Source organism: Theobroma cacao, chromosome 1, assembly GCF_053813885.1.
Source record: "Theobroma cacao isolate CCN51 chromosome 1, ASM5381388v1, whole genome shotgun sequence".
In the NCBI taxonomy this organism is placed as follows: domain Eukaryota; kingdom Viridiplantae; phylum Streptophyta; class Magnoliopsida; order Malvales; family Malvaceae; genus Theobroma; species Theobroma cacao.
Window position 1 is genome coordinate 1,034,276 of NC_142639.1, and position 26,461 is coordinate 1,060,736.

At 37.0% G+C, this 26,461-nt stretch overlaps 4 protein-coding genes across 13 annotated transcripts; all 4 read left to right on the forward strand.

Moving 5' to 3' along the window:
• The first annotated feature begins 2,180 nt into the window (after window positions 1-2,180).
• On the forward strand, window positions 2,181-10,288 carry LOC18610813 (zinc finger CCCH domain-containing protein 44). Its single transcript, XM_018124209.2, has 10 exons — window positions 2,181-3,166; window positions 3,590-3,669; window positions 4,190-4,377; window positions 4,545-5,472; window positions 5,558-5,685; window positions 6,574-6,633; window positions 6,720-6,770; window positions 6,926-6,996; window positions 7,611-7,765; window positions 7,891-10,288. The coding sequence occupies exons 1-10, from the start codon at window positions 2,736-2,738 to the stop codon at window positions 10,128-10,130; spliced, it is 4,332 nt and encodes a 1,443-aa protein (XP_017979698.2). The 5' UTR covers window positions 2,181-2,735; the 3' UTR covers window positions 10,131-10,288.
• Window positions 10,289-10,500: 212 nt separating this feature from the next.
• Window positions 10,501-15,916, forward strand: LOC18610814 (transmembrane and coiled-coil domain-containing protein STS1-like). Of its 8 annotated transcripts, none has more exons than XR_016028447.1 (16): window positions 10,504-11,015; window positions 11,209-11,290; window positions 11,432-11,935; window positions 12,278-12,446; window positions 12,569-12,721; window positions 12,963-13,060; window positions 13,198-13,289; window positions 13,385-13,455; window positions 13,539-13,674; window positions 14,404-14,463; window positions 14,562-14,644; window positions 14,732-14,808; window positions 14,877-14,947; window positions 15,343-15,400; window positions 15,497-15,666; window positions 15,730-15,916. XR_016028447.1 is itself a non-coding variant. In XM_088810097.1 (16 exons), the coding sequence occupies exons 1-15, from the start codon at window positions 10,777-10,779 to the stop codon at window positions 15,614-15,616; spliced, it is 2,013 nt and encodes a 670-aa protein (XP_088666223.1). In that variant the 5' UTR covers window positions 10,504-10,776; the 3' UTR covers window positions 15,617-15,662; window positions 15,730-15,916. The 8 variants fall into 8 exon arrangements, 5 of the variants coding, with proteins under 5 accessions (XP_088666223.1, XP_088666226.1, XP_007046759.3 ...); XR_016028451.1 differs by having other exon boundaries at window positions 15,736-15,916; XM_088810097.1 differs by having other exon boundaries at window positions 15,497-15,662.
• A 520-nt stretch (window positions 15,917-16,436) lies between these two features.
• LOC18610816 (altered inheritance of mitochondria protein) lies at window positions 16,437-22,794 on the forward strand. 3 transcript variants are annotated; one of them, XM_088804179.1, is made up of 8 exons: window positions 18,019-18,536; window positions 19,313-19,587; window positions 20,311-20,959; window positions 21,100-21,289; window positions 21,571-21,640; window positions 22,056-22,094; window positions 22,188-22,254; window positions 22,363-22,794. In XM_088804179.1, the coding sequence occupies exons 4-8, from the start codon at window positions 21,218-21,220 to the stop codon at window positions 22,466-22,468; spliced, it is 354 nt and encodes a 117-aa protein (XP_088660305.1). In that variant the 5' UTR covers window positions 18,019-18,536; window positions 19,313-19,587; window positions 20,311-20,959; window positions 21,100-21,217; the 3' UTR covers window positions 22,469-22,794. The 3 variants fall into 3 exon arrangements, 1 of the variants encoding a protein (XP_088660305.1); XR_016025058.1 differs by lacking the exons at window positions 18,019-18,536; window positions 19,313-19,587; window positions 20,311-20,959; ... (3 more) ...; window positions 22,188-22,254; window positions 22,363-22,794 and adding exons at window positions 16,437-16,601; window positions 16,711-16,912; window positions 17,002-17,217; window positions 17,746-17,813; XR_016025059.1 differs by lacking the exons at window positions 18,019-18,536; window positions 19,313-19,587; window positions 20,311-20,959; ... (3 more) ...; window positions 22,188-22,254; window positions 22,363-22,794 and adding exons at window positions 16,437-16,601; window positions 16,711-16,881; window positions 17,002-17,217; window positions 17,746-17,813.
• Window positions 22,795-23,270: 476 nt separating this feature from the next.
• LOC18610817 (coiled-coil 90B-like protein (DUF1640)) lies at window positions 23,271-25,991 on the forward strand. The gene is made up of 8 exons (XM_007046700.3): window positions 23,271-23,493; window positions 23,586-23,910; window positions 24,008-24,139; window positions 24,318-24,377; window positions 25,088-25,164; window positions 25,269-25,325; window positions 25,438-25,504; window positions 25,597-25,991. The coding sequence occupies exons 2-8, from the start codon at window positions 23,665-23,667 to the stop codon at window positions 25,714-25,716; spliced, it is 759 nt and encodes a 252-aa protein (XP_007046762.2). The 5' UTR covers window positions 23,271-23,493; window positions 23,586-23,664; the 3' UTR covers window positions 25,717-25,991.
• The last annotated feature ends 470 nt before the right edge of the window (window positions 25,992-26,461 follow it).

Here is a 26,461-nt window from a genome sequence, read left to right on the forward strand (position 1 = left end):
AAAAATCAATTGGCATAAGGTTTTTCGATTCTTAGTTTTTTGTTAAAATTAAGAGCTTGTGCGAATACCAATTAAATGATAAAAATTGATTTATATATTTTTATTCACATAACATATGATGTGATAATGATGTAACTAAATAGTAATTAAAAATAATATATAATCATATTACATAATAAAAAAAATATCAATTGATATTGAGTCTCACAATTAGTAATTTTTTGTTATAATTCAAAGTTTGTGTAAATACCAATAAAATGATACGAATTCATATAAATTAAAGACTTTTTTCTTATTCAAATCATATATTCAAAAATGATAATTATCATAACGAAAGGCATTTTTGGTCCGACACTTGCATTAAATTCCAAAACAAAAAAGCGACCCCATTTACCTTGTCATTTTCTTGATGAAAAAGCTATGTGATAAGTTCACATTGTTTTCCTAATCAAATACTGAAACCTTGTCAAGATCTTTCCATTTGCCTTCCCTGATTTATTATTTTTTATACAGGCGCCGTCCACGCACGTGCAGAAAAAGCATATTATGATGATTTTCTCGTTTCAATTCATGTGATTTAATTTTTTTTATTTTAAAACTGTTTGATTTAATAAAAAAGAATATACATTTACTCGTAATAGTTAGAGTTGAGCATTAATTATTAATTAAAATCGATTAATTCAACCAATTCACTCGATTTTAGTATTAATTGAACAAGTTAAACAGTTTTATTTAGTTATTTGATTGATTTTCTATATTCACAATTTACAATCGAACCAATTGAAAAATTAATTATTAATAAAAAATAAATTCCTCTAGGTAGAAATTAAAAGGCATTAATTTCTTTTTTTTTTTATATATTTCCCTTTTGAGTAAGTCGACATTGTTTACAAGGCATTTATCAGTACCTAACAAAGGAGCGGCGTCCATTGACTAATTTGCTTCTAGTAAAAGATGCTTTTTTTTGTTATTTTTTTAATTACTAAATAAAAATAAAATATGTCCACTTCATATAATGCATTGAATTTCATTAATAAAAAAGGGTCGAGGTTAAATGTACCGGATCAAAAAGTAAAGGTTTCCATCGAATACAAATGAATATGCTGTCAATTCTAGCTTAAAACCAAAAGAAAAAAAAAAAAAACATGGAATTTGCCTTACCAAATTTACAACATAATAATCATTACAAGTTCGACTAATTCATCTAAATTTTTTTTATTTTTTAATTTTAATTTGGATAAAATTAAAATACATTATTTCAATTTTAAAAAAAATAAAAATAAAATCTCATCATTATGCAAGAAATAATTTATGATTTTTCAACGTTTCAATTATGATTACGAGGGCATGATATATATATATATATATATATATATATATATATATTATAATTAAAAAACTATGATTTTGTTGTAGAAAATGGACGAAAAGAGTATACATAATCATATTATTAAAAAAAAATTGCGTTTCTTCTTGAAAATGTGAGAAATTTTAAATTTAATAGTGATTATGATTTTTTACGGTTGTTTTCATGTTTTTTGCTCTTCAATTATCTCTGTAGTTAACTGTTACTACAATGTCATACATGATAGGGATTAAATTCAACCTTTACAATTATGAAACACATGCTCCTTATTACAAAAAAAAAAAAAAGAAGAGATTTGAACAATCCAATTACATAACATTATATATATCAAACAAGATTATCAAATTTTATATAAAGAAATATACCATAATCACACTATTAAAAAATCATGTTTTTTCCTAGAAATACGGAAAAACTTGAGTTTAAAACCAACGACTTAAATGAAATTATTTTTATTGACCGATGACACGATATAAGATTTTTTTTTCTTACGTAAGAAGAGATTTAAATTCGATTATGCGGGTGATAAAATACATTCACTTATAACATACTATGTTTGTAAAAAGTGTCAGATGCCATACCAAATAGGGACCTAAATCCTTATCAACAAAGTACAAATCGAGGTGTTGTTACCTTATATAAAAGGATGAACAGGAAAAGGGGAGTCCACACAGCAAAGAGATTTTTCAGATAAGGGAGGAGGAAGGGGTAGAAGAAGAAGAAGGGGATCATGTTTTTAGCATTTTGAAACAAAATTTTTCCTAAAGTGTGGGTCCACATTTTTTTTTGCCACTCCTTTTACTTGGTACTCACTGCCCACTAACCACGTGGTGCTTAAGAGCAGCGAAGATTAGAGAATCAAACGCTCAAAACTCTGTCCCAAAGCCCCAGGCCAACCCAAAGAGCCGCGTTTGACGCCTTCCTTCGATGCTTTCCCTTTAAAAAGGAAAAGGGAAATTGACGAGAAAAAGTAAATACGTTGAGCTACCGATCAAAGGACCGACTGTGCCCCCTTGGGTCCTGTCTTCCCCCTACATATGAGAAATTATTTTTTTATTTTTGTAAAAAGGTTTTTAAGTTATTAAACCATTTCTGGTTTTTTTTTTTTTTTTTGTGTTTCTCTCCCAAACAATGCCTTGTCACATCCCTTCCCAGTCCGTTTCCATGTGCCCACTACTCACAGCTCCACCACTCTCCAATCCCCAATTTCATCGCTAGGGTTTTCACTTTTTCTTTATTTTATTTTATTTTATTTTTGGGTTTGGATTCGACGTCGAAGAAAATAAACAGCAAAAAAGAAGAGCGAAAAAATCTTTACGCGGGGAGGTTTTTTTTTTAGAATTTATGAATTGAATTGTTTGGTGTTTGAATGGAAAATTGTCAACAAGTGCAATCCAGCACGGCTCTGTATAAGCCGTGTTTGCAGGACAACGGCGGCGGCGATGTTGTTGGTAATAACGGTGATAGTTTGAATCGTGATTGTTTACAAGGACCGGAGTTCATGAGCGTCGATCAATGCCAGAAGGTTCCGGAGATGGACGATTCGCAGCTCGTTGGAAACGCTGACGTGGCGGTTAGAGGAGATGCTGGTGCTGCGACGGAGACGGGGGCGGGGGGTGAAGTCAAAGTTGTTGAGCAGAGCGCGGGGAAGCGGAGGCGGGGAAGGCCGCCGAGGAATCAGGTGAGAACCACGTTGTCATCGGCGCCACCGCCGCCGCCTCCTCAAAAGAAGAAGAATGATGAAGAAGATGTTTGTTTTATATGCTTCGATGGCGGGAGTCTCGTGCTCTGTGATCGCCGGTGAGTTTGGGAGATTTTTTTTTTTCTTTTCTGTTTGGTTGATCAGAAAATGTAGGATTATGAAATGAAGTTTTTGTTAGTTGGCCGTTATTAAGATGAAAACTAGCGCTATTGTTTGATTGAACTTCGAGTTTTGCTGAAAATTTATTAAACTTTTGCTCAATGAGCTTATCCGGGCTTTATATTTAGGCAAATTTGAACTGGAGTTAATTTCAGCTAAGGGGGAAGTTCTATGGCTATACTGCTGGTCTCTTGTTTATGTTATGATACTACTAATTCTTAAATTGCAAATCAAGTCTTCTTTTTTTTTGGCAATAGAATGTCGGTTTAGTTTTAATTATCTTTTGTTTAGTTTGGCTTATATATTCTTTTTCTGCATTTGTGCGATTTATGTGGTTAATTGTATGCGATTTTACTTCTCAGGGGCTGTCCTAAGGCCTACCATCCAGCCTGTATCAAACGGGACGAGGCATTTTTTAAATCAAAGGCGAAATGGAACTGTGGTATGTTGCATTTTAACTACATCTTATTAATATTTGTCACTTTCATTTCAGTTTAATTAATATAAGTGCGGGGAAGTGTTAAAGCTTGTGCTAGTGTTGTCGAGATTCATGTTCCTCTTTTCTTGCTTTGGAGTTAATTAACTGTTGATCTCTCATACCGTTAACACGTGCATGTCAAATGGTAGTTTTCCATGTTTGCCATAGGTTTGGATCCTTTGTTCTTGAGTAGTTATTGGATTACTATTTTTTTTATTTCAATAATGATATCATACCATTAGCACGTGCCTATTGAATGGTGGCTTTCCACGTGTTTCATTCACTTGAGTTCTTGCATCGGATCTCACTTGTAATATCATTTTGTCTCCACGTGCATATTGAATGGTGGTTTCCATGTCTGTTCATTGACTTGGACTCTTGCGTCATTATTATGTTAACATTTTTATCGCAATTATTATTAAGTTTCAATGATTATGTTTTTCGTTTCATTAATTTCTGGTGGTCTATTTGTTGTACATTTCAGGGTGGCATATATGTAGCACTTGTCAGAAGGCTTCATATTATATGTGCTATACTTGTACATATTCCTTGTGCAAGAATTGCACTAAAGATGCTGATTACGTGAATGTGAGAGGGAATAAAGGATTTTGTGGAACGTGCTTGAGAACTGTAATGCTGATTGAAAACAGCACATCAGGAAATAACGAAATGGTATGATTAACTTTGCCTTATACAATGGATTTCTTTTTGAATGTCTTATAGCTTTTTTCCATTACGTGTGCTTCCTTATTTGGTAATTATTGTATTTAGTACGTTTAGATTATTGAAGAGTAGAGAGCTTTTGTCTACCTTAAAGCCTTTTAATTTATACTGTGCAGGTTCAAGTGGATTTTGATGATAGAACTAGTTGGGAGTATCTCTTCAAGGTGTACTGGATTGTATTGAAAGAGAAGCTTTCTTTAAGTTTAGATGAGCTTACTAAAGCTAAAAATCCCTGGAAAGAAACTGCTGTCATGGGTACTAAGGGAGAGTCATCATGTGAACTACTTAATAACGGGAGTAATGCTAAAGGTGCTAACATGGACAAGTCTTGTGGAGACCTAGGAGCTAGTAATTCCAAGAGACGGAAAACGATGAAGCAACAGAAGTTTTTGAACAAAGCTGAATCTCTAGGAGCAGAAAAAGCAGGTGTTATGAAAGGGATGCCTTTGCCTGAAGGCACAATTTGGGCAACAAAGGAGCTTCTTGAATTTGTGGCACACATGAGAAATGGCGATACATCTGTGCTGTCTCAATTTGATGTTCAGGCACTTTTGCTTGAGTACATAACGAGAAGCAATCTTCGTGATCCTCGCCAGAAATCTCACATTGTGTGTGATTCAAGGCTTATAAAATTGTTTGGAAAAGAAAGGGTGGGCCACTTTGAAATGTTAAAGCTTCTTGAATCACACTTTCTCATCCAAGACCATTCAAGGGCCATTGATACCATTAGAGGCAGAGGTACCAAAGCTGTTGCAACCCAGTTGGCTGTTGATGGGAACAGTGATAGTCAACCCATAATTGCCAATGATAAGAGACGTAAAACACGTAAAAAGGTTGACGAGAGAGGACAAAAGGCGAATCCAGATGATTTTGCTGCAATTGATGTTCATAATACGAACTTGATCTACTTGAAGCGAAATTTGATGGAGAACTTAGTTAACGACGCTGACAAATTTAATGAAAAGGTTGTTGGTTCCTTTGTAAGGATAAGAATTCCTGGAAGTGATTGGAAGCAAGATACGTATAGACTTGTCCAAGTAGTAGGTATTAACTTATATAACGAATGCTCCTAGAATTCCTATTAATTTGTTCATTGTGGACATTCTCTGATATTGTTTTTTGTTTGCAGGTACCAGGAAGGTGGCTGAACCATATAAAATTGGCGCAAGGACAATTGATGTTATGCTCGAGATACTAAATTTAGACAAGAAAGAGGTTGTCTCAATTGATGGAATTTCAGATCAGGAATTTTCTGAGGTGCCTAAATATACTTCCTCAATTCATGTTTTTTTTTTTCTACCTATTACTTTGTGTTAATTCTTGCTTGATTTGCATTTATCTAAAGGATCCTATGCTGTTTGTAAAACAGAAAATTTCCATGTTTAGTCCTGCATTTATTGACAAGAATTCCATGTAATGAAGTCCAATGCATTAACTTCACGATTTTATCACTGAATTAAAACAATATGGGATTGAGAGTTAGGCTTTGTAGGTTGGAATTTTTGTTACAGGACACTGCAAGGTGGGTAGATTATCTAGGGCACATTCCTACTAAAGAGTAACTGAGGTGTGAGAAGGTAGGCTCTAGCTAAGATTCTGCTTGTGAGCGTAATGGTATAAGCTTGCCTGACTATGAGACTCACTGGTCGAACAGACATATAAGTGGGGCATAGTGATGTGGGAGTCCCGTGTGGAAGGGCTCTTGCTCAACGGATCAAAGGTATGCCAGAGATAACAGGCTGGTGATTCCCAAGAGCTCTTATTGGAGTCGTTTGGCATCTTGATGTCAACTCATTGGGTTATATTTATAATTAAGCTAGGGGAAAAGTGGCTTGATTAGCCAAAAAGAAAGATTTAAAAGACTTAAGGTTTTAATGGCAATTTTGAGGATAATCGATGGCTTGTGTGGATTGGTATAGGCTGGAAGAACAAAAATCGAAAAGAAAGTGCGAAAGATAAAACACTGCTAAATTTTATGAACTAATCTCCATTAAATAGAAAATGGTCACTCTATATAGGTCATTGATACGTTCTCCATCTATATAGCTATCATTTATACACATTCTTAGTTAGGCAGACAGTGGACCATCTCATGAGGTATATTAGGTTCCCCCTCTGATTTTGATATTTTTGTTATACCTCCAGGATGAGTGCCAACGGCTACACCAGAGTATCAAATGTGGGCTGATCAAATGGTTTACAGTGGTAAGTGTGTGTATTTTGTTTATTTTTACTTTTTGCAGCCAAGATAATTGTAGTGTCAGTTGTAAAGGACTTTTATGCTCTTTTAGGGTGAGATTCAGGAGAAAGCAATGGCACTTCAAGCAGTGAGGGTAAATGATGTAAGTTCCTAAGCTGCCACATTGCAACGTGTTAAAAAATATTACTATGTAGTTACTTTGAAAGGGATAGGATGTTTAGCATCGTTATATGGTTACATGTTTTCCGTTTACCCTTAAAAACTCTTGTTTACACTTGCTTATACTTTTTTGACCAGTGGCTGGAGTCAGAGATTTTGCGAATTAAAAATCTTCGTGATCGAGCAAATGAGAAGGGACACTTAAAGGAATATCCTTTGTTGCTTGATATGATACTGATGTTTTTGGTATTTTTTACCCTTACATTCTCGACTATGCTGCTACTCTACATATGTCACAAACATACAACTACCAATAAACCTAAGCCTTTTCCCACTACAAGGGGTCACGTTGAGCCTAGCATGCTATTCTGCTCTTGTTAGGATCATTCACTTAGCAAGATGAGTGAATGGAAGGTCCTTTTGATAGGTTTTCCCCATGTCTTCTTTGTTTTGTCATTGTAGGTCTTCATCTTGACCAGATGCAAGTCCAATCTTGTTATTTATTATCTCGGCTACATTGCTTTCTCTTTGTGTCAGTAATTGTTTGTTAAATATTTTGCGTTTTTCACTAGTTGGTGCAATGTACCATGAAGTATAACTGGCCTTGCAATTCTGCTTTATACTTTATTTTGCACAAGTTCTCAACCTAGCCTCTATATTTATTTTTTTTTATTTTCAATTTTCAAATTTCTTTGTGCTAATTATGCTTTGAGATTCTGTGACACCAGCAGACATGGTACTGGCTGTTTCCATTACTCAATAGCCTTTTTGTTGGCAATTAAAGGGTAACAAGTTTATCATGTATTCCTTGACCATGTTGCACGCTCAGAGAATGTGTTGAAAAATTGCAGCTTCTGAACTCACCTGTTGAACGCCAGCGTAGGCTGCATGAAACCCCTGAAATACACAGTGATCCAAATATGAATCTATATCTCAAGTCTGAGGAAGTTGCTAGAGAATTGGACGAGAAGAAAAAAGGTAGCATGTAGTTTTAGATATTGAATTTCTTTTGTATTGTTGTTTTTCCTATGTTGTGTATATATATATGTGTGTGTGTGTGTGAGTGTGTATCTTTGGTGCTAATTAGCCTGGTGTGTGTGTAGAGAACAACATGAAATCAAGAAATTCTGGCTTTGGTGTAAAGGAAAAGGAGCCTGCCTCTCCACTGAAGGGAGGTGATGTCTTTAGTGACATTGGAAGCAGAGAAAATAGCATACCTCATTCTAAAGGATTGGAGCCATCTGTAAATAATGTGGAGACAGAGAAAATATGGCACTACCAAGACCCACTTGGCAAAATTCAAGGGCCATTTGCTATGACAATGTTACGTAGATGGAGCAAGAGTGGTCATTTTCCTCCTGAGTTGAGAATATGGAGAGTAAGTGAAAAGCAAGATGACTCCATCCTCTTAGTTGATGCTTTGTGTGGGCGGAACAGCCAAGAGCAACAGTTGTTTCATAATAGCTGCTTACCCACTGAGGACATAAAGGTTGCCTCTGATGATAGAAGTAAGAATGGGGATGGAGATGTTAGGGAGAGTGGGGATATGAAAGTGAATCAGATGGAAAGTAAAATGGTTGAGGGGAGCTCGAACTCAATGCAGAATGACACAAGTGGTCATTGTTGTGGTAACAATGAATCTGCGAGGAGCAAAGAATTGGGCTCTCAATCTTCTCCATGTACTGCTCCTATGGATGTTGTCAATTCCAATGCAGCACAGACCAGATGTTCTTTACCACACCGGGACTCTGTGAAGGGTGATAATGACTTTCCTTGCCAGCCCCAAGTGAGTAGTTCACTTCCCTCATCTACATTATCTGGGGAGCCATGTGAAACTCAGTCTCGTCAACTAAGTGAAGGGCATGGGGTTGAAAGATGGGACTGTGGTTCGATTAACATGAATGAGAATTTGAAGCAGACCTCTGAAGGTCAAATTATTGCTGGAAATGTGAAGCAAGATGACAGTGAGGGAAAATCAGGCAAATCTTGTGGGCAAAACTGGCGATCTCCACCTTTACATGATTCTTCAAATGGATGGGACCCCAATTCTGGTCTTATTTCTCTGGCAAAGGCTCTTGAAGCATCAGAGCACAATCAGGGTATTGATTTCCCAGATCTTCCCACCTCAACATCAAAGTTGACCCATGAAGACTCAAAAAGTCAGGCTACTGAAAACAAACAGTCTCTGTCTTCGAATGTCCCTCATCAGGATTCAGGTCCTAGCTGGAGTACTGCTTCTAGTCTAGTGGGTAATGGACCACAGCTTCCTGGAGTAGCTGGTGAATGGGGTGGGTATTCCTCCACTCCAGCGAAACCTTCTGCTGAGGAATGGGACTCAGAACTTGTGCCTGAATCTTCTTTGAAACGAACTGACTTGGCAAGTGATCATGCCGCTACGCCAACTTCCGGGAGTGGCCAGTTGACACATTCTTCTCCCACAGATCCTGCAAATAATCCATCTGGTTGGGATTCAATTGTTCCCGAACAACATGAGTATTCTTTGGGTGATGAATCAGTTTCAGATCTCTTGGCTGAAGTCGAAGCAATGGAGTCTCTCAATGGCTTGGCTTCACCTACATCAATATTGCGTTGTGATGGAGAGTTGGCTCAAGGTTCTGAACCTGATTGTTTTAGTCCTGTAGGGGGACTGAGCCCTGCTCCTGACCCAGGAAAAAGCGATGCTTTGAGCTCAACAAATGATCTACAAAAGCCTTCTCAGTCAACTGTGACCAACGAGCCATTTGGGGTCTCACAGTCTGAAGTACTCGATGCTCAGAAGAGTTCTGGTGGGCATTCTTCCACAAGTGCTGACATGGATGAAGATCCAAGGCCCAGTGACGTCTCAGTTAACCAATATGAAGCTGGTTCGGACATGCCCCCTGCTGCACCACCTGTAACAACTTGGGCCATGGCTACCGTAGATAATGCTTGGAGATCAGGGCCAGAAACTACAGGCACCAATTGGGGAGCAGCTCAAGGAAATGCACATTTCAATTGGGGAGGTTTAGGTCAAGGAACCCCGAATGTAAACTGGGGAACAGTTCAGGGAACATTCCAGGGAAACGGCAGCATCAATTCAGGCACTTCTGCAGGGAATCCGCCAATTTGGGGAAGCCAACCAAGGTACTCAGGTCCAAGGGACCGTGATTTTCAGGGCAGAGATTCAAGTTTTGGTAGGGGCAGGTCCTTATGGAATAGGCAGTCGTCGTTATCGTCGTCATACGGTGGTCCAAATGGAGTCTGTTCTTTCAGACCCCCGCCCAAAGGGCAGCGAGTTTGTAAATTTTATGAAAGCGGGTATTGCAAGAAAGGAGCATCATGTAGTTATTGGCACCACCCTTGATTAGGATATTTTCCAGTAACAACCACAGCAATTGTGTGCATTTAATTCTGTATTCATTATTGATATATTAGGGAATTTGCTCTGTTAATTTCTCCCAAAATTTAACCTGTAAAAGTATATCATTCAAGCTGCCATAATACATATTATTTTCTATTCTCTGGGATAGCTTTACCCGTTGCAGATAAGCATCTTGCTTCGCTGCTGCGCTCTTCTATGCTACAGGATCTTTACTTGTGGGCACGTACGTAACATGCTTGGTTCGATATATAATATTATTAATATTTTTCGATATATATCGATTTTGAATTAATTTTTTCAATTATTAAAAATTTAAAATTGAATCCATCGAAAATATATAAATAACCTCACTTTCTTTTTAAGCCGCCGCTAAACGCTGCCGTTTAGTCTGTGCTCAAATCGATGACCCCCGCCTCCCTGACTTTAGAACAACCCACGAAGAACGTTTCAGAAGTTCGAAAAAAAAAAGAAAAAAAATCAAAGCCTCAAAAAAAAAAAAAAAAAGGAAAAATAGAATCCAAATTTGTCAAATGATAAACAGAATTACAGAAATTTGACTACGCGGGGTCGTGATATTGCTTTAGTAGCTCGAATTTGTTAGCAAAATTTAGCGGGTTTTCGTCGAGACATGGAGGCAGAAACGAAGTCGTTTTTGGCGCCGACGCAGAGGTACGCGGCGGGAGCATTGTTCGCAATCGCTGTCCATCAGGCTCAGATGCATCAGACCCGTCCTCTGGGACTTCCCACCGAGGATGATGATCCTTCCTCTGAGGAGCGAATGAGTAGCAGTAGCAGCAGCGACTCCGTCTCCGAAGATCCTGAACTTTGGGTCCACGGAAACTCAGGTCTGCTCCGACCCATTTTCAGGTGGTTATTTTATTTTCTTTTCCTTTTGATAACTGCATGAGTTGCCTTTTCTTATTTGTTTGAATTACTTGAATTCGAATGTGATCAATGTTTAGGAACTCGCATTCTTTCTTGGAACATTTCAAATTTCTGATTTTTTATGAATTCTTTTCCCTTTTTTTTTTTAAAATTTATTTGTATTCATATTGGTCAGATTTCTAGATATTGACTCTGCAGCATGGCTTGGACTTGAAGAAACTGCTGGATCTTCTCCAGCCAAACATCATGTCGGAGCAGTATGTCCTTGTTTTCTATCTCTAATGTATTTCTTCCTGCTCATGTCGTGTTTATGATTATTTGCAGCAGAAATGCACGCTGTGTCTCAATGATTCTTGTTGTTTATGCTATAAACATGTAGTTACCATGTATTGTTACAGTTCTTGAGGTTGCTAGCTGAAGAAAGCGGGGATGGTTCTTCGGAAAGATTGGATCAGGAGGTTGCTCTGTCAAAAGCTGTTGATACTATGACACTTGGTATGGAAACAAATTCTGAATCCTCCAAGTTTAAAAAAGAGAAGCATCGTGAGTATGAACATGAATATCGTGAGAAATATTCCACTGCTGAGGTGCCATCAAATTCTGAAGTGGCAAACCGACAGATAGAGACTACGCAGGAGAGCAATACTTATGTGATTTGTGGGAGTGATGAACTTCATGTGCTGGGTGGTAGTTTGGATGAGAAACCTGCTGAAGAGGTTGGAATGCTTAGTTACCAGAGGAAAGTGACGGTTCTTTATGAGCTTCTTTCAGCTTGTCTTGCAGCTGCAGATACTCGTGAAGATAACAAAAGATATACCCGACGAAGAAAAGGCTATGATGCTCGACATCGTGTGGCTTTGCGGTTGCTGGCAACTTGGTTTGATGTTGAGTGGATAAAAATGGTTTGTAAACTCAGCCTGCTATCCTTTTTCCATCTGTTCCTCAAACTGAAGGCTTGCAGTTACAATGTCATTTTAGTAAGAGTAATAACTGAATTGAGAGCCATTGATGTCAATTTCTATGTAATCTTGAGTGTTTGCCAGATATGATGGGTATCTCAAGTTTTATGCACTAATGACACCCCCAAAGTTCCTTTGTCTGAATGTCCTTAGTTGTCTACCATCAGAGAAGATTTCTGAGAGTATGCAGTGTTTGGCCAAGAAACTAGATCTTTCCGGTCTAATTGCACAAGTTATAGAAAATTTTTATATTTTCTCCCTGTTAGTAAACTTTTGTGCTTGTAGGAAGCCGTTGAGATGATGGTTGCTTTCTCTGCAATGGCTATAGTAAAAGAGAAAGAAGCAAAAGAAGAAGAATCCCAATCTTCCGAAGGCAAATGGGCGAAATGGAAGCGTCGTGGTATCATTGGTGCTGCTGCAATAACTGGAGGAACGTTAATGGCCATTACTGGCGGTAAATGATCATCAAACCATTTAATATTGGTACTTTTAAAACATCAAGTTTCCAATGGAAACAACTGACTCATGACTTCAATTTTTTTGACTTTTTCGGTACACCATTTTAATATTCAACAGGGTTAGCTGCCCCAGCAATTGCTGCAGGATTTAGTGCCCTAGCTCCAACATTAGGCACTATAATCCCTGTGATTGGAGCAAGTGGGTTTGCTGCAGCTGCAAGTGCTGCTGGAACTGTTGCAGGTTCTGTTGCTGTTGCTGCATCATTTGGAGGTGAATAACCAATCTGGAATCTCTGAATCTAGCCTATCTGTATCACCCTATTTCCTTCTCGCAGGAGTCATAAGTAGTTATAATCTGTTATGCTTATGATGTCAGAAATTTTATACTATTATATGTTAAATATATCCAAGCTGTGTTTGGTACATAGTGTTCTGAAGAAGTCTAGTGAGCCTTAGTATACTTATATGTGTTAAACAATATGGAGTATATTTTAACACTTAGTCCAATGCAGCTGCTGGTGCTGGACTTACCGGTACTAAAATGGCTAGGAGAATTGGAAGTGTTGATGAGTTTGAATTTAAAGCTATTGGAGACGACCACAACCAGGGCGTGAGTTCTTACAGACTTCCATCTTCTTCTTCTTCTTCTAATTCTTTTTTCTCTGCTTCTGGGGACATAGCAAACTATGGTGTCTGAATCTTATTAATGATCTCAAGATTTTAATTTTGATTTAACTTATCTTTCAGCGACTAGCAGTTGAGATTTTGATCTCTGGGTTTGTTTTTGATAAGGAAGATTTTATTAGGCCATGGGAAGGACGGATTGACAACATGGAAAGGTACAGAATTTATACCATGATTCACTGTATTAGAAATAACTCTTTATTCTTTTCAAATTTTTTAACGTGGATTAAATTGACAAGGAGGATTTTAGGTTTGTGTTGCAGTGGGAGTCCAAGAATCTGATTGCAGTGAGCACTGCAATTCAGGATTGGCTAACTTCAAGTAATGGGTTAACAACTGATTCTTAAATAGTTTTTTGATTACAAGAATTGTTTATGTTTGAACATTGCTTTTACATGCTGCAGGAATTGCCACGGAGTTAATGAGGCAAGGTGCAATGATGACAGTTTTAAGCACACTTTTAACGGCATTGGCATGGCCAGCAGCATTGCTTGCAGCTACTGACTTTATAGACAGCACGTGGTCAATTGCCGTGAACAGGTTTGATTTTGCTACTGACTTTTAGCAGAGTACTTGGCTGTGAAAAAGGGAAGAACTGTTTTCCAGTTTTATTTTATTAATTAGTACCATGCAGTATTTTAGAGGCTATCTTGCTGTTGTCCTTCTGAGAGGCATCTTTGGTTAGAATTTTTACAAGGATTAAATTTAGCTAGTGATTAATTTTTCTTCTTCATTAGAATTGGGCTGCTAGTCTAATGACCCTTGTGAAAAATTTCAAGAGAACCAAGCAAGGAATTTGAGGGTGAGGAAAGAACTGCATATTAAGTAAAACAGAAAGAAAAAAAAAAAGAATGGTTATAAAACTATATAGTGTAAATATGAGTAGTTCATGGTTTGGCATTGAATTCATTAGGTTTATGCAAAACTTAAAATAGCTGAATCTTAGGAGAGAAAAATCTGTAGCTTTAAAGTGTCTCTAAAACGAATATCAATGTGGTTAATGATGTAGAAAAATGTCAAATTGAAATCCACGTTAAAGTTTTCTTTGATGAACTGTCACAATAGTTTTATCTGTTATGGACCTTAAATGTTCTACAAATTAAATTCCTAAGACACCAGGCTGCTTAATGTATTAATTTTATGTGCTGGATGTAGCTGATGTTGAGTTCCCACCTGTCTAAGACAATTAATTCTTTTCTTCAACACTTAGGAACCGTTGTACTACATGACATGTGTCTAACCAGGTCATTATCTTCTTCCATTTTCTAGAACGGATAAAGCAGGAAGGCTGCTTGCCGAAGTTTTATTGAAAGGTTACCAAGGTAACAGGTATACATGTGGCTTTTAGGGGAAAGTTGGGATTCATTGAAATAAAACTTCTGTAAAGGATCTTTAATGTTCATTTTTCGATTCTATGAATTCTTCAGGCCTGTGACACTCATTGGTTACTCACTTGGAGCACGAGTGATTTTTAAGTGTCTTCAAGCCTTGTCTGAGACTGAACAAAATGGTAATCACAACCGATCCATCCTCCTGGGCTTTTTAATATGATGTAGTGGATGTAATATTCTAAGACTTCTCTACTGTATCTTCACAGCTGAACTTGTAGAAAGAGTTGTTCTTCTTGGAGCACCCATTTCAATTAAAGGCGAGAATTGGGAAGCTGCAAGAAAGGTATTTTCCATTTGTATATGCTTTTCATCAGTAGAACATTTGGATTAATTTCTTGAAGTCTTTTGCAGATGGTAGCTGGAAGGTTTATAAATGCTTACTCCACAAATGATTGGATGCTTGGAGTAGCCTTTCGTGCAAGGTATGCATGATCAATGCACTGCTGAACAATGTTTTAAGTGTTTTAGAACTGTTGGTATATAGATTAATATATACTGGATAACCTGTGTCCTACCTGTCATCAAGTATAAGTCTAGAAATTGTTTTGTTGTGGATAAATGTGCACTGGATAGCCTTTTATTCTGTGGCATGTGTGCTTACTGATCTACCATCGTGTCAAAGAAAGGAGGTCTTGGTGCAATGCATGCATCGTTATATTGTATCACTGTCGTCCCTCCCTCTTGATTCATGGAGCCTTGTCTGAGGCTTGTTAGCGTTTTCTTTTTAGAACAAGTACTTCTGTTCATCACCTTCAATAATATTATATCACTCGAGCAATTTTCCTCTGATGCACACTAATTGTTACTTAAAAAACAGTCTACTCACACAAGGATTAGCTGGAATTCAACCAGTTGGTCTGCTGGGGATTGAGAACGTAAGCCATCTCAGCTATATTGTTTCCACTTAGCTGTTTCTTCTTTCTCTGAGCTCACGATGTTTTACTAAATAACACTTTGATTAAACTCTTCAGGTTAACGTAACAGATTTGATCGAAGGTCACTCATCCTATCTATGGGCTACTCAGCAGATTTTGGACCGGCTTGAACTTGATGTTTACTATCCTGTCTTCAAGAGCACTCTCCATGAATGATAATACTCAAGTTCCTCTTCAATTTCTTGTGGTTATGCTCAGCCGCGTAGGTAAAATTTTGCTTTATTCTTTCCATATCTTCATAAAGAATGCGACTCTGAACTCAATAGCAGGGTCAGGCATGCTGGTGCTGCTGAATCTGGAGCTTCTCCTGTGGGTCTGCATTTGTTGTTTATAATTCCTTCTTGCTCTGTGTATACTACTACTACAATAGCTTGCTTGCAATTTGAGCCAAAAATGAAGAAGAAGATGTAAACTCAATACATTACTGAAATAGTAAATAATCATGGTTTTCATTTATCAGGTTGCCAATGCCATCCATTTATATTATTCTTGGTATTCAACTTTCTCTTTTTTAATTGGCCGAAATAGAATGATGTTTACTTTTATTAAGGATCATCAGATTTAATAATATCAATTGATATTTTTAATTCACGTAACAATCGATGAATGGATCATATGATTATTACGATCAAGCATGGTGATGTCACATGAATAAAAAATACTAGTTGAAATTGATTTTGATCATCGCTAATTTTTTGTTTTTATTCCATTTATGAATAGATTCGGACAATTATTAATTTTTTTTTTTTAAATTAAGGGTTTGTACCGGTAAAGATCGACCGATAAGGGTTTATTGGAGTACAATCAAATAATAGTGGTTTAATTGCATAAATGGACATAATTTAGGGATCTTTTTATTATTTAAAGTTTATATTAATTTTCTTGAGGTTTTTTTTAAACGACGTCGGAGCTCTCTGGCTATAAATGGACAATACCGATGAGGGAGAAATAAAAATAATTATATTAAAAAAGTAATGGAAAGGAGAGGAGAAGAGGAGAAACAAAATGAGAAGGAAAGAAAAGCAAGCGGGAATCCAACAGTAAAATATTGCATAGGAGCTCTCTGGTTATTACTCTTCCATTCTCAAATCCCAAGATCGCAACCCTCGTTGCATCGGCATCCCTGGTTCGCACCCACAAGGTCTCTAATTTCTGCGTTTACTGTTGAAGAAATTCTGATCCGTGTTTTATATGTACATATGGATTTTGATGTATACTGATAATTTCGAGTTGGGCGGATTGTTGAACAGCATGGGGCCATGAAATGGGATCATATGAGGCTAAAATTAAAAAGGAGGGGGCATGCCCTTAACGACTTTCGTTATGCTTGCGCTGGTTGCTCCGTGTATATGAGCAGAAACAAAGGTTCAGTTGATAGGGGAGGGGACAGTCCTGAATTGCCTGGCTGTGCCGGAATTCAGGTTAAGTTTTGCACTTGCCCGTTCTTGGACGGTGGGTTGGTTCTAGTTGTATGGTGTTTACTTGATTTGAAGAATGGGTTGGTGACAGTTATTAACGGAAATCATGAAATACTGGTGCAGGTGGAGCAGGGTTTATCTGCTTGTCGCTTACCTTCCAATTGACGAGTCTTCTCTTTGGGCACTTTGGTTAAACTTTTTATTGTTTCTAGCTCTAATTGTTGTGTGATTACTACAAACTGACATGGCTGTGGCTTCATTTTTTACAGGTTGGAGGACGTCGCGAAATTCCTCGTGCTGCGACTGCTTCAGCTCCTGTTCATGTTGATAGCAGAGAAGGTACGGTAATTTTTATTGCTTTATTTGTCAAGAAGGTTCATTTTATGTCATGACTTTCATTTTAGTCAAGATCTCTAGGAAATACCTTTTTGATTGATTTTTGTATGTTAGCATGGGTTGGGCTGTTGCTATAGTTCTTGTATTATTTCTAGTGAGGGGGAAATTGTCCACTAATTGTTGATATAATTAACGTGTGATTGAATTAAATAGAGATCGAAATTGTATGTCTCTATGTGCCTTGGACATCACTTGAACCCCCCACTACTGCTACTGCTCGCCCTTCTTGGATACTCTACTCACCTATTAAACTATGGTTACCACCACCTTGTTGCATCTATAAAGAGTAGTGGTTATGGTATGATTTGTCTCTCGAAACTTTGAGTACATCGACCAAAGATATCATGAGTTTCAAGTTTCAACAACTCAATGCAGAAGATTAAGAATCGTTTAGCCTTTCAGAATTAAATCATTTTCTGTTACTTGTTTCCTCATTCTTCATCAATTCACTTTCCGGCTTTCCTTCTGAAGATCGTGATATTTGTCAACCTCCAACTCACAAACCCACTCATGCTGTAGGAGATGACTTCCTGAACAGGCAAGCAAATGATTTGACTTGTTAATAGATGTCTGACTTTTTGTTTTACAGCATGACCTCAATGATGACTAATCAATCATATTCTGAATGTAGGTTTGCAAACCTTGTTGCCTCAGGGGTAGCCAGGAACATGTGTAGAGTGGGGAACTACATGAAAGAGACTGTAGATGATATCCTATTCACAAACCGAAAGCGACCTAAGTAATATATCTGTCCTTGAAGATGAGTATCTAGCAATGGGCTTCATTCGGAATCTGTGCTCTTCACACGTTCACTTCCATCTATCTTTTCCTTTTTGATGACTATCCATCTTTTCTGTTTTCTTTTTTCCAATAAAATAGTTGTTTTACTTTTTTGTTAGAGAGAAAGTTGTTGCATCCTTAACTAGGATCCATATGGATAGGGTCATCTATTTTGCTCATGTTATAGTGCGTGCACGGAGAGTAGGGTTTCACAAGGGTCTTTTTTGTATGATAGAACAAGCTTTTAGCTACTCAAATTCTGCCAATATTAATCTCTGGTTACGTGAATTACTTTAGATGTTGGGACATGATATGGATAAGATGGAATGGACTTGCATCTGTTCTCTGTCACAATCTGTGAACTTAGAAGCATTGTTACGTATCATTGGAGGTTTCTTTTCTCACTTTGAGTTCCATTTCCAGATGAGCTCAACTTCATGTTGCTTGTGGACAATCGATGGGCCTGTTGATTTGTGTTAAAAGTGAGGGTCAGATTTCTTTTCTTTGTTAATGCGAAATTCATGATTTCATGCTAAGTGCTACAGACTAACCCCTTTTCTCAATGCTTGAGTAAAAGATTTTACACAAGTCAGCCAAGAAATTAGCTGTATCTGAGTAAGCACATGATATAGTCACAAGCGAGTTCATGAAATGCAGTAGCAAAATTATAAAGTACATATCAAATGCCATGAAAAATGTTTTATTAATAACGGGATCATAACATCTTCCCTGATGTCAGATTTATGGTTTTCCTCTAGAACTATGATATATGAGATTTATGGCTCATTGTTGAGATCACGACATCTTTTGTTACGTGAGATTTATGATTTTTTGTTGAGATCATAATATCTTCCTTGAGGTAGGATTCATGGTTCTTTGTTAAGATCATAACATCCTCCCAATACAGGATTCATGGTTCTCCATTGGGACCATGACATCTTCTCAGTTATGGGATTAATGGCTCTTCGGTGGAACCGTGACACTAAGCTTTGAGCTAAGTGAACATGAGACTTTGCATTTGGTATAATGGTAAATTGGTTGTTGTTTTCAAGCTGTGAAGCTTAACAACAACTTCCCTTTTTCCGTTGAAAAACATAAAAGAAGCGTTGCATTGGAAGAGAGAGATCCTCAAGTTTTCAATTACTTCAAGTTTGCTGAGGGTGCGGAACAAAAAGCTAATTTGTACGAGACTAAAAGGATTGGATCTGATTCCATGCCTCTGTTCAAATGGGTTACATTGCTGAACATGGTTTTGCAGGACCACCATTTTTCCTTGCTGCAACATGAGACTGAAAGCTTTGGATTGATATGGAGAAGATGGGCATAAAGGGTTGCCAATCATCTGAAACATGATGATGATGGACCAGTTAACTCACCGTGGACTTGTGAGGCTTGCTCAGAAAAATGGCGGCATATTTCACCTCAATATGGGGTTCTTGCACGTGGTTGCTATATCCAATCCCGAAATGGCTCGCCAGGTTCTCAAGGTTCAGGATAACATTATTTTTAACAAGCCAGCCACCATAACTATCGGTAATCTCACGTACAATAGGGCTGACAGGGGCGGAGCCTCCTCATGTGGCCCTCAAAAACTTTTAAAATTTTTTTCATAACATATAAAAATTTTTAAATTTTTTTATATATTCTATTACTTGCTCCTTCAAAATAATATTTTATTAATAATTAATATAAATAATAAAATAATAAAATAATTTCATTTATCTCACTCAATTTTAAATTTTTTAATTTATATTATTATTTTTATTTTATTTATTCATATGTTATAAATTTTTATAAATATTTTTTTAAATTTCTATAAACCATTAATCATGTTTTTTTTTTGTTATGTAATACATAATACCTACCTTCTACTTGTCATATTTTTTTTATGTTATATAAATTTTATTTTTTTATAATTTTAATTTTTAAAAATTAATAAATTATTATATAGTTCTCAAATATAAATTGTAATATTACATTGTTATTTAAAATTTCATCAATGTATTATTTTGTTTTATTAATCCTGATTATATAAAAAAAATTAATTTAAGTATATTTTTTTATATACTTTACATTTTATATTTAGTTAAAATAAAAAATTTTTAATTTTATATATATTTTTAACTATTTATATTTTATAAATTATAAATTTATATTTTTATTATTAATATTTTTATTATTGATTGAATTTAATATATTAATTTTTTAATAATTTTTAACTCTTATTTAACTATGTTTACCATCTGTACAATTTAGCTAGCTCCGCCCCGAGGGCCGATATGGCTTTTTCTCATTACGGACCTTTCTGGAGACAGATGCGTAAGCTCTGCGTAATGAAGCTTTTCAGCAGGAAAAAAGCTGAGTCATGGGAGTCCGTCAGAGATGAAGTGGAGTCTCTCGTTAAAGCTGTTTGAGCCGGACCAACGGCTAGTCCACTCATTGCCGTGCCAAAGAAACGCCTGCTTTGTCCACTCTTGAAAACGAAAGGAAAACCATTTGAGTCTTTGCAACATTTAACAAAGATTGTGTTAAGTTATCAGTATTTTTTAATTAATGTGAAATGGATATAATTAAGAATTGCACAACTGAACAATGCCCTTTTTTTTTTTTCATCATTTAAGCCTTATATCTGAAGTTAAAGAGCTCCAAAACGACGTCGGAGGCAATCAGAACCTTTTGCTCTCCGCTTTCCCGACTCTGAGTAAAGATGGCCGATACTGAGTGGAGAGAAAACAACGAGAAAGAATGGAGAGGAGCCGAGAAGAGAAAGGAGAAGAGGAGAAGCAAAACCAAAACGAAAATGGAAAAGGAAAATCGTGCAAAGGATTTCTTTATTACTCTTCTACTATCAAATCCCAAGATCGCAACCCTCGTTGCATTGGCATTCCTCGTTCTCTCCCTCAAGGTCTCTAATTTCTTTACTTTTCCAATTATCTTTCCTCTTCTTAGCAAAAAAGAAAAAATGATTTTGATGAATTATTCGAATAATTTCTGATAAAATAAAAAACCCATGTTATATAATTTATTTTTGATATTTACTGATAGTTTGGCTGATTTTGGAGCGGGAACGAGCTATGCTGTTGGACAATCTGAGGCTGAAACTTCTAGGGAGAGGCGTGGCCTTGTAGGATTTCATTATGCTTGCGCGGGTTACTCCGTGTATATGAGCAGAAATGAAGGTTCAGTTGATAAGGAAGAGGATAAACCTGAATTGCCTGCTTGTCTCGGCTTTGAGGTTAAATTCTTCACTTGCCCGTTCTTGTTTAAGCATTAGAGTAGAATGGGTTTTTGATTTGCTATGCAGGGTGTTATTGGTTGGTTGGTTGGTGGTTGAAGTTTTATGGTGTTTACTTGATTTGAAGAATGGATTTGTTGCAGTTATTTACAGAAATCATGAAATACTGGTGCAAATGGAGTATGGTCTATCTGGGCACTTTGGATAACTTTTTGTTGTTTCTGGCTCTAATTGTTGTATGGTTATTACAAACTGACATGACAGTGGTTTCATTTTTTCAGTTTGTGGCATATAGGAGAACTCCTGCTGCTGGCCCTGCTTCAGCTTCTGCTCATGTTCATCGCAGAGGAGGTAAAGAAATCTTATATTGCTTTATTTTTCAACAAGGTTCATTTTTAGTCATGACTTTCATTTTAGTCAAGATCTCTAGGAAATACCTATTTGATTAATTTTTTGTTTGTTGGCATGGGTTGGTTGCTGTTATAATTCTTGTATTATTTCTAATGAACTGGAAATTCTCCACTCATTGTTGATATAATGTGTGATTGAATTAAATAGAGATCGAAATTGTATGTCTCTATGTAGCTTGGGCATCATTTGAAGCCTCCACTCCTGTTACTGCTCGTCCTTTCTTGGACACCACTCACCCACCACTACAATAAACCCGTAATGCCTTAAACTATGGTTACACCAACTTGTTGCATCTACAAAGAGTAGTGATTATGTTATGATTTGTCTCTCCAAAATTTGGTTACATCAACCACAGATCTCATGAGTTTCAACTTTCAACAACTCAATGCAGAAGGTTAAGGATCGTTTAGCCTTTCAGAATTAAATCATTTCCTGTTGCTTGTTTCCTCATTCTTCATCTATTCACTTTTTGGCTTTCCTTCTGAAGATCGTGATATTCGGCAACCTCGAACTCACAAACCCACACATGCTGTAGGGGATGACTTCCTGCACAGGCAAGTAAAATGATTTGAATTGTTAATAGATGTCTGCCTTTTTGTCTTGTTTTTTCTTACAACAACATGACCTTGATGATGGACTAATCGATCATACTCTGAATGCAGGTTTACAAGGAATGCAAACCTTGTTGCCTCAGGGGTAGCCAAGAACATGCGTAGAGTGGGGAACTACATGAAAGAGACCGTAGATGATATTCTATTCCCGTACTGAAAGCGACCTAAGTGATCTATCTGTCCTGAATATTTGAAGACAAGTAGCTAGCAGTAATGGGCTTCATTCGGAATCTGTGGTCTTCACGAAATCACTTCCGTGCATCTTTTCATTTTATTTTTTCAATCAAATAGTTGTCTTACTGTGAGTTAGACAGAGACTTGTTTCACCCTTAGCTATGATCCGTATGGATAGGGTCATCTATTTTGATCATGTTATCGAGCCTGCATGGAGAGTAGGGGTTGACAAGGGTCTTCTTTGTATGATAGAACAAGCTTTTAGCTATTCAAAATTCTGCCAATATCAATTCGATATTACATTTTTGTTCAGCGTCCTTATGGTCAGTAATTTTAATCTGTGTTTACTAGAATTGCTTTAGATGTTGGGACAGGATATGGATAAAGTAAAAGATGGAATAGACTTGTGTCTGTTCTCTGTAGCAATCACCATAACTTAGAAGCATCGTGGCGTATCGTCGGAGGTTTTCTTTCTCACTTTGAATTCCATTTCCAGACGAGTCTTTCTTCATGTTGCTTGTGGACAATCGAGGGTTCTTTTCAATCTTGAGGGTAAAGAGGTTCTTCAAGTGTTCAATCAGTTCATGTTTGCTTAGGGTGCGGAACAAGTCCAAAGAGTTGGAAACCCCTCGACACGTTTCTTAAACAGTCACCATCCGCCATTTTTACCGTACAAAATTCTTCACTGTCGGGAAAGTAAAAAGGATAATGGAAAATTGCACGTTGGGAGCCTTTCTTTGGTTTTTTACTAATTTTGGACCGTTGTTTTTATATTGGAAAGTCAAACATTTCCTTTCCTTCGAATTAACAGCGAAGAAGCAACCGCGAAATCTCTCCCTCCATTTCCCGAGAGAAGAGCTGGCTTAGCTTACCATCCCAATTCGGCAATTACCCATCACCATTCAGCGAGCAATGCCCATTAATTAACTCTTTGGCTGCACAAAATCCTATCCTATCGCTTATCCATCCCCATTTTTGTCTCCACTTTTCTCTTCTACCCCCAAGCAGGTAGCGCTTATTTTCCTTTTTTTTTTCTCTCTTTTTTTTATGTATACCAAATGTTCTTAAAACTAACCCAAGCTTTCATTTTTCCTCTTCAGATTTGTGGAAAGATTGGTGGAAGAGCAAGGGTTTAAATTTGATTTTTTTTTCTTTTTTTCTGAATACATTTCGAATTTAATGGCCGCAGTGGCCGCTTGTAAACGCGTGGGTCAAATTGGAACGACTTTGGGGATGATAGGAGGAGTTTCCAGATTTAGAGGATTTGTTACTCCGATCGTTGTGTCCCCTCTTGATACGGCGGCATTTCCTTCCTCGGGGATTCGATTATCAGCTTCTTCTGCTTCATTTTCACGATGCAGGCAGATGTCTCAGCTCGTTAAATCTAATGGAAAGCGATTGTTTCTCGTCGACACCTTAGCTTTGGTATTACAAACTAATCTCGTTTTGAGAATTGTGGGTTCTAAGTTTTATTGGATTAACTTTTAGAATGTGATGACATGATACGGTGCATTATGCTTAGGTTAGGAGATTGGAGGCGGAAGGTCTGCCTTCCAAACAAGCCGAGGCGATAACAGCAGCCATAACCGAAGTTTTGAATGACAGCTTGGAAAATGTGTCTCTTTCGGTTGTTTCCAAGGCTGAGATGCAGAAAGTAAGGTCTTTTTTTCTTCTTTAATGTTTTATTACAATGCAAAATTCACTTTTGTTAGTTTAATACAAGGCCAAGGCGGTTCATATGAGTTGAAGATGGTCTTTTTAGTTGCTTTTGCTGAATTTTATTCCTTTTATTTTACCCCCTAATAGGGTGTCCTTGTTTTCTGACTTGGTAGAGTGAAATGATTCAAGAATCCAATCTGTCCAAGCTCAAATCAGATGTTCACAGCTCTCAGGTACTTACCAGTTCTGTACATCGATTGTTGGAAAAGGTTTTTGTGGATTTATTGATTTCACAGTTGTTTTAAGTTTATTGATTGAGGAAGCCCAATTTTTGTCACCTTGCGAATTGCTATAGACAGTGTTAACATATCTAGGCCCCTCTTCATGCTGCAATAGGTCGTTTTGGAACTCCCAAACTTGCTTTCATCTAACATTCGATTGCTTGAATAGGGGAGACAATGAATGATGGTCTATGATCTTAGCATTGCAAGAAACCACCGTTTTACTCTGGTGCTCATTTTTAGGTAGCACGAAATTGTTTCAATAGGTTTATTAATAAAGAGTAATGCATATTTATCTTCCCCTTCATTTTGAGTCAACATGAATAGAACAATGCCATACTAAGGATTGTTGCCAGATTTTCAAAGTTTAGTCAGTTGATGCTCTGTTCTGGCAGAAACAGGAGAGTTTCAGTTGTTTCTGTTTATCATCCTCTTCCTGCTGCTCTACTCATAAAAAATTCAACTATCAACATTATCAGTCTTTCCTTTGTTGTTATTTATCCAAAATCTCGAGTACTAATCTTTAGGGAAAAAGGAACAGAATTGCAATCTCAATTTTTGAGTATTTTAAACAATTCTCATTATGCTGACCAAGGATTGGATCTGATTTCATGCCTCTGTCTGTTTAAATGGGTTGTTTTTCTGAACAATAAGTTATGCAGGAGAACCATTTTTCTTTACTGCAACATGAGACTGAAAAACTTCGGAATGATATAGAGAAGATGCGCAGTGAATTGAGGTCTGGTTTTTGGGTTACCATTCATTCATATATGCGTGTTACCATTTGAATATCTAATTTCTGTAATGATCACCCCCTTTATAGAGAAATTGGTTGTAATGCAGATATGAAATTGACAAAGTCACTGCAGGGCAACGATTGGATTTGAATCTTGAAAGAGGGTAAGAAAGTGAAGAATGCATTTTTCTTATTTTCCAGGCTTGCCATACATTTCTGTTCCCATTACATCCCCCTGAAACAGTCTAATATCTTTGTGGTTTATGAGAAGTGCAGGAGAATACGAGATGAGCTAACAAATCAGACTGCTGAAACATCTAACCTCACTAACAAACTTGATCGGGTTAGTATTACAAATGAATGAGAAATCATTTGCTTTAATTGATTGAACTGATGACATTTGTTCTTTTCTACTTCCTATTCTACAATTTTCAGGAAATTCATGCATTAAAGGCTCAATTGGAAGCTGCAAAATATGACTTGATAAAATACTGCATAGGGACACTTGTTTCCATATCTGCTGTTGGTCTAGCTATTGTTCGTATGCTAATGTAAACATGTAATGTCAGCATAACCCCTTCTGGGGGAAAGAAGTAGCTCTCCTTTTTTCTTCTTTTTAAATGGAAAATAGCTCATTTTTTGTGAAGCTATTGCTTGTACCACTTCGACTTAGCTTGGCATAGCTCAAGTGATTAGGATGGGTGAGAGGGTTTGGGTAGAGACATCAAGTCTGAGCCTTATAGCTCTCCTCTTGTATAACGAAGTAAAATAATATACTGAGGCTGTTGTATGTTTAAAATTTTTGAAGAAATGAAAGAAAAGTTCAATCATATGACTAGCTGCTTCCAATTCCTCATTCAGCCTTTCTTTTCCTTGTAATCTTAGCCTGTACTCTTGCATGCTTGAGAGATGAGAGGGGATGAAAGAAAGAAACCTGAAGAGCTGAAAACAGGAAAAAGGATATCTATATATACTCCTACTAAGATACCAATGTCATTCTTTGATATCTCCAGGATCCCTGGATGGAAGAGTTGTTGGTTTGTCAACACATAGATTTTTCCTTTTTGCCCCCTCATTTCCATTGCTTTATTATGCATTGATTGATTCCGTTAAATAGAAGGATCCATTCACCTAATCTTTTTTTTGAATGCAACGGGGTGGGAGATATTGCTACAAACAGAGGTGTTAGAAATTGCAATTTACGCCAAAATCCAGCTATAGTTTCCTCTCTTTTTTGTCTTATATCAAGCTACAACCCCCTCACCCTTTGTGCTCGATTGTCATTTTCCCTTGTCAAATT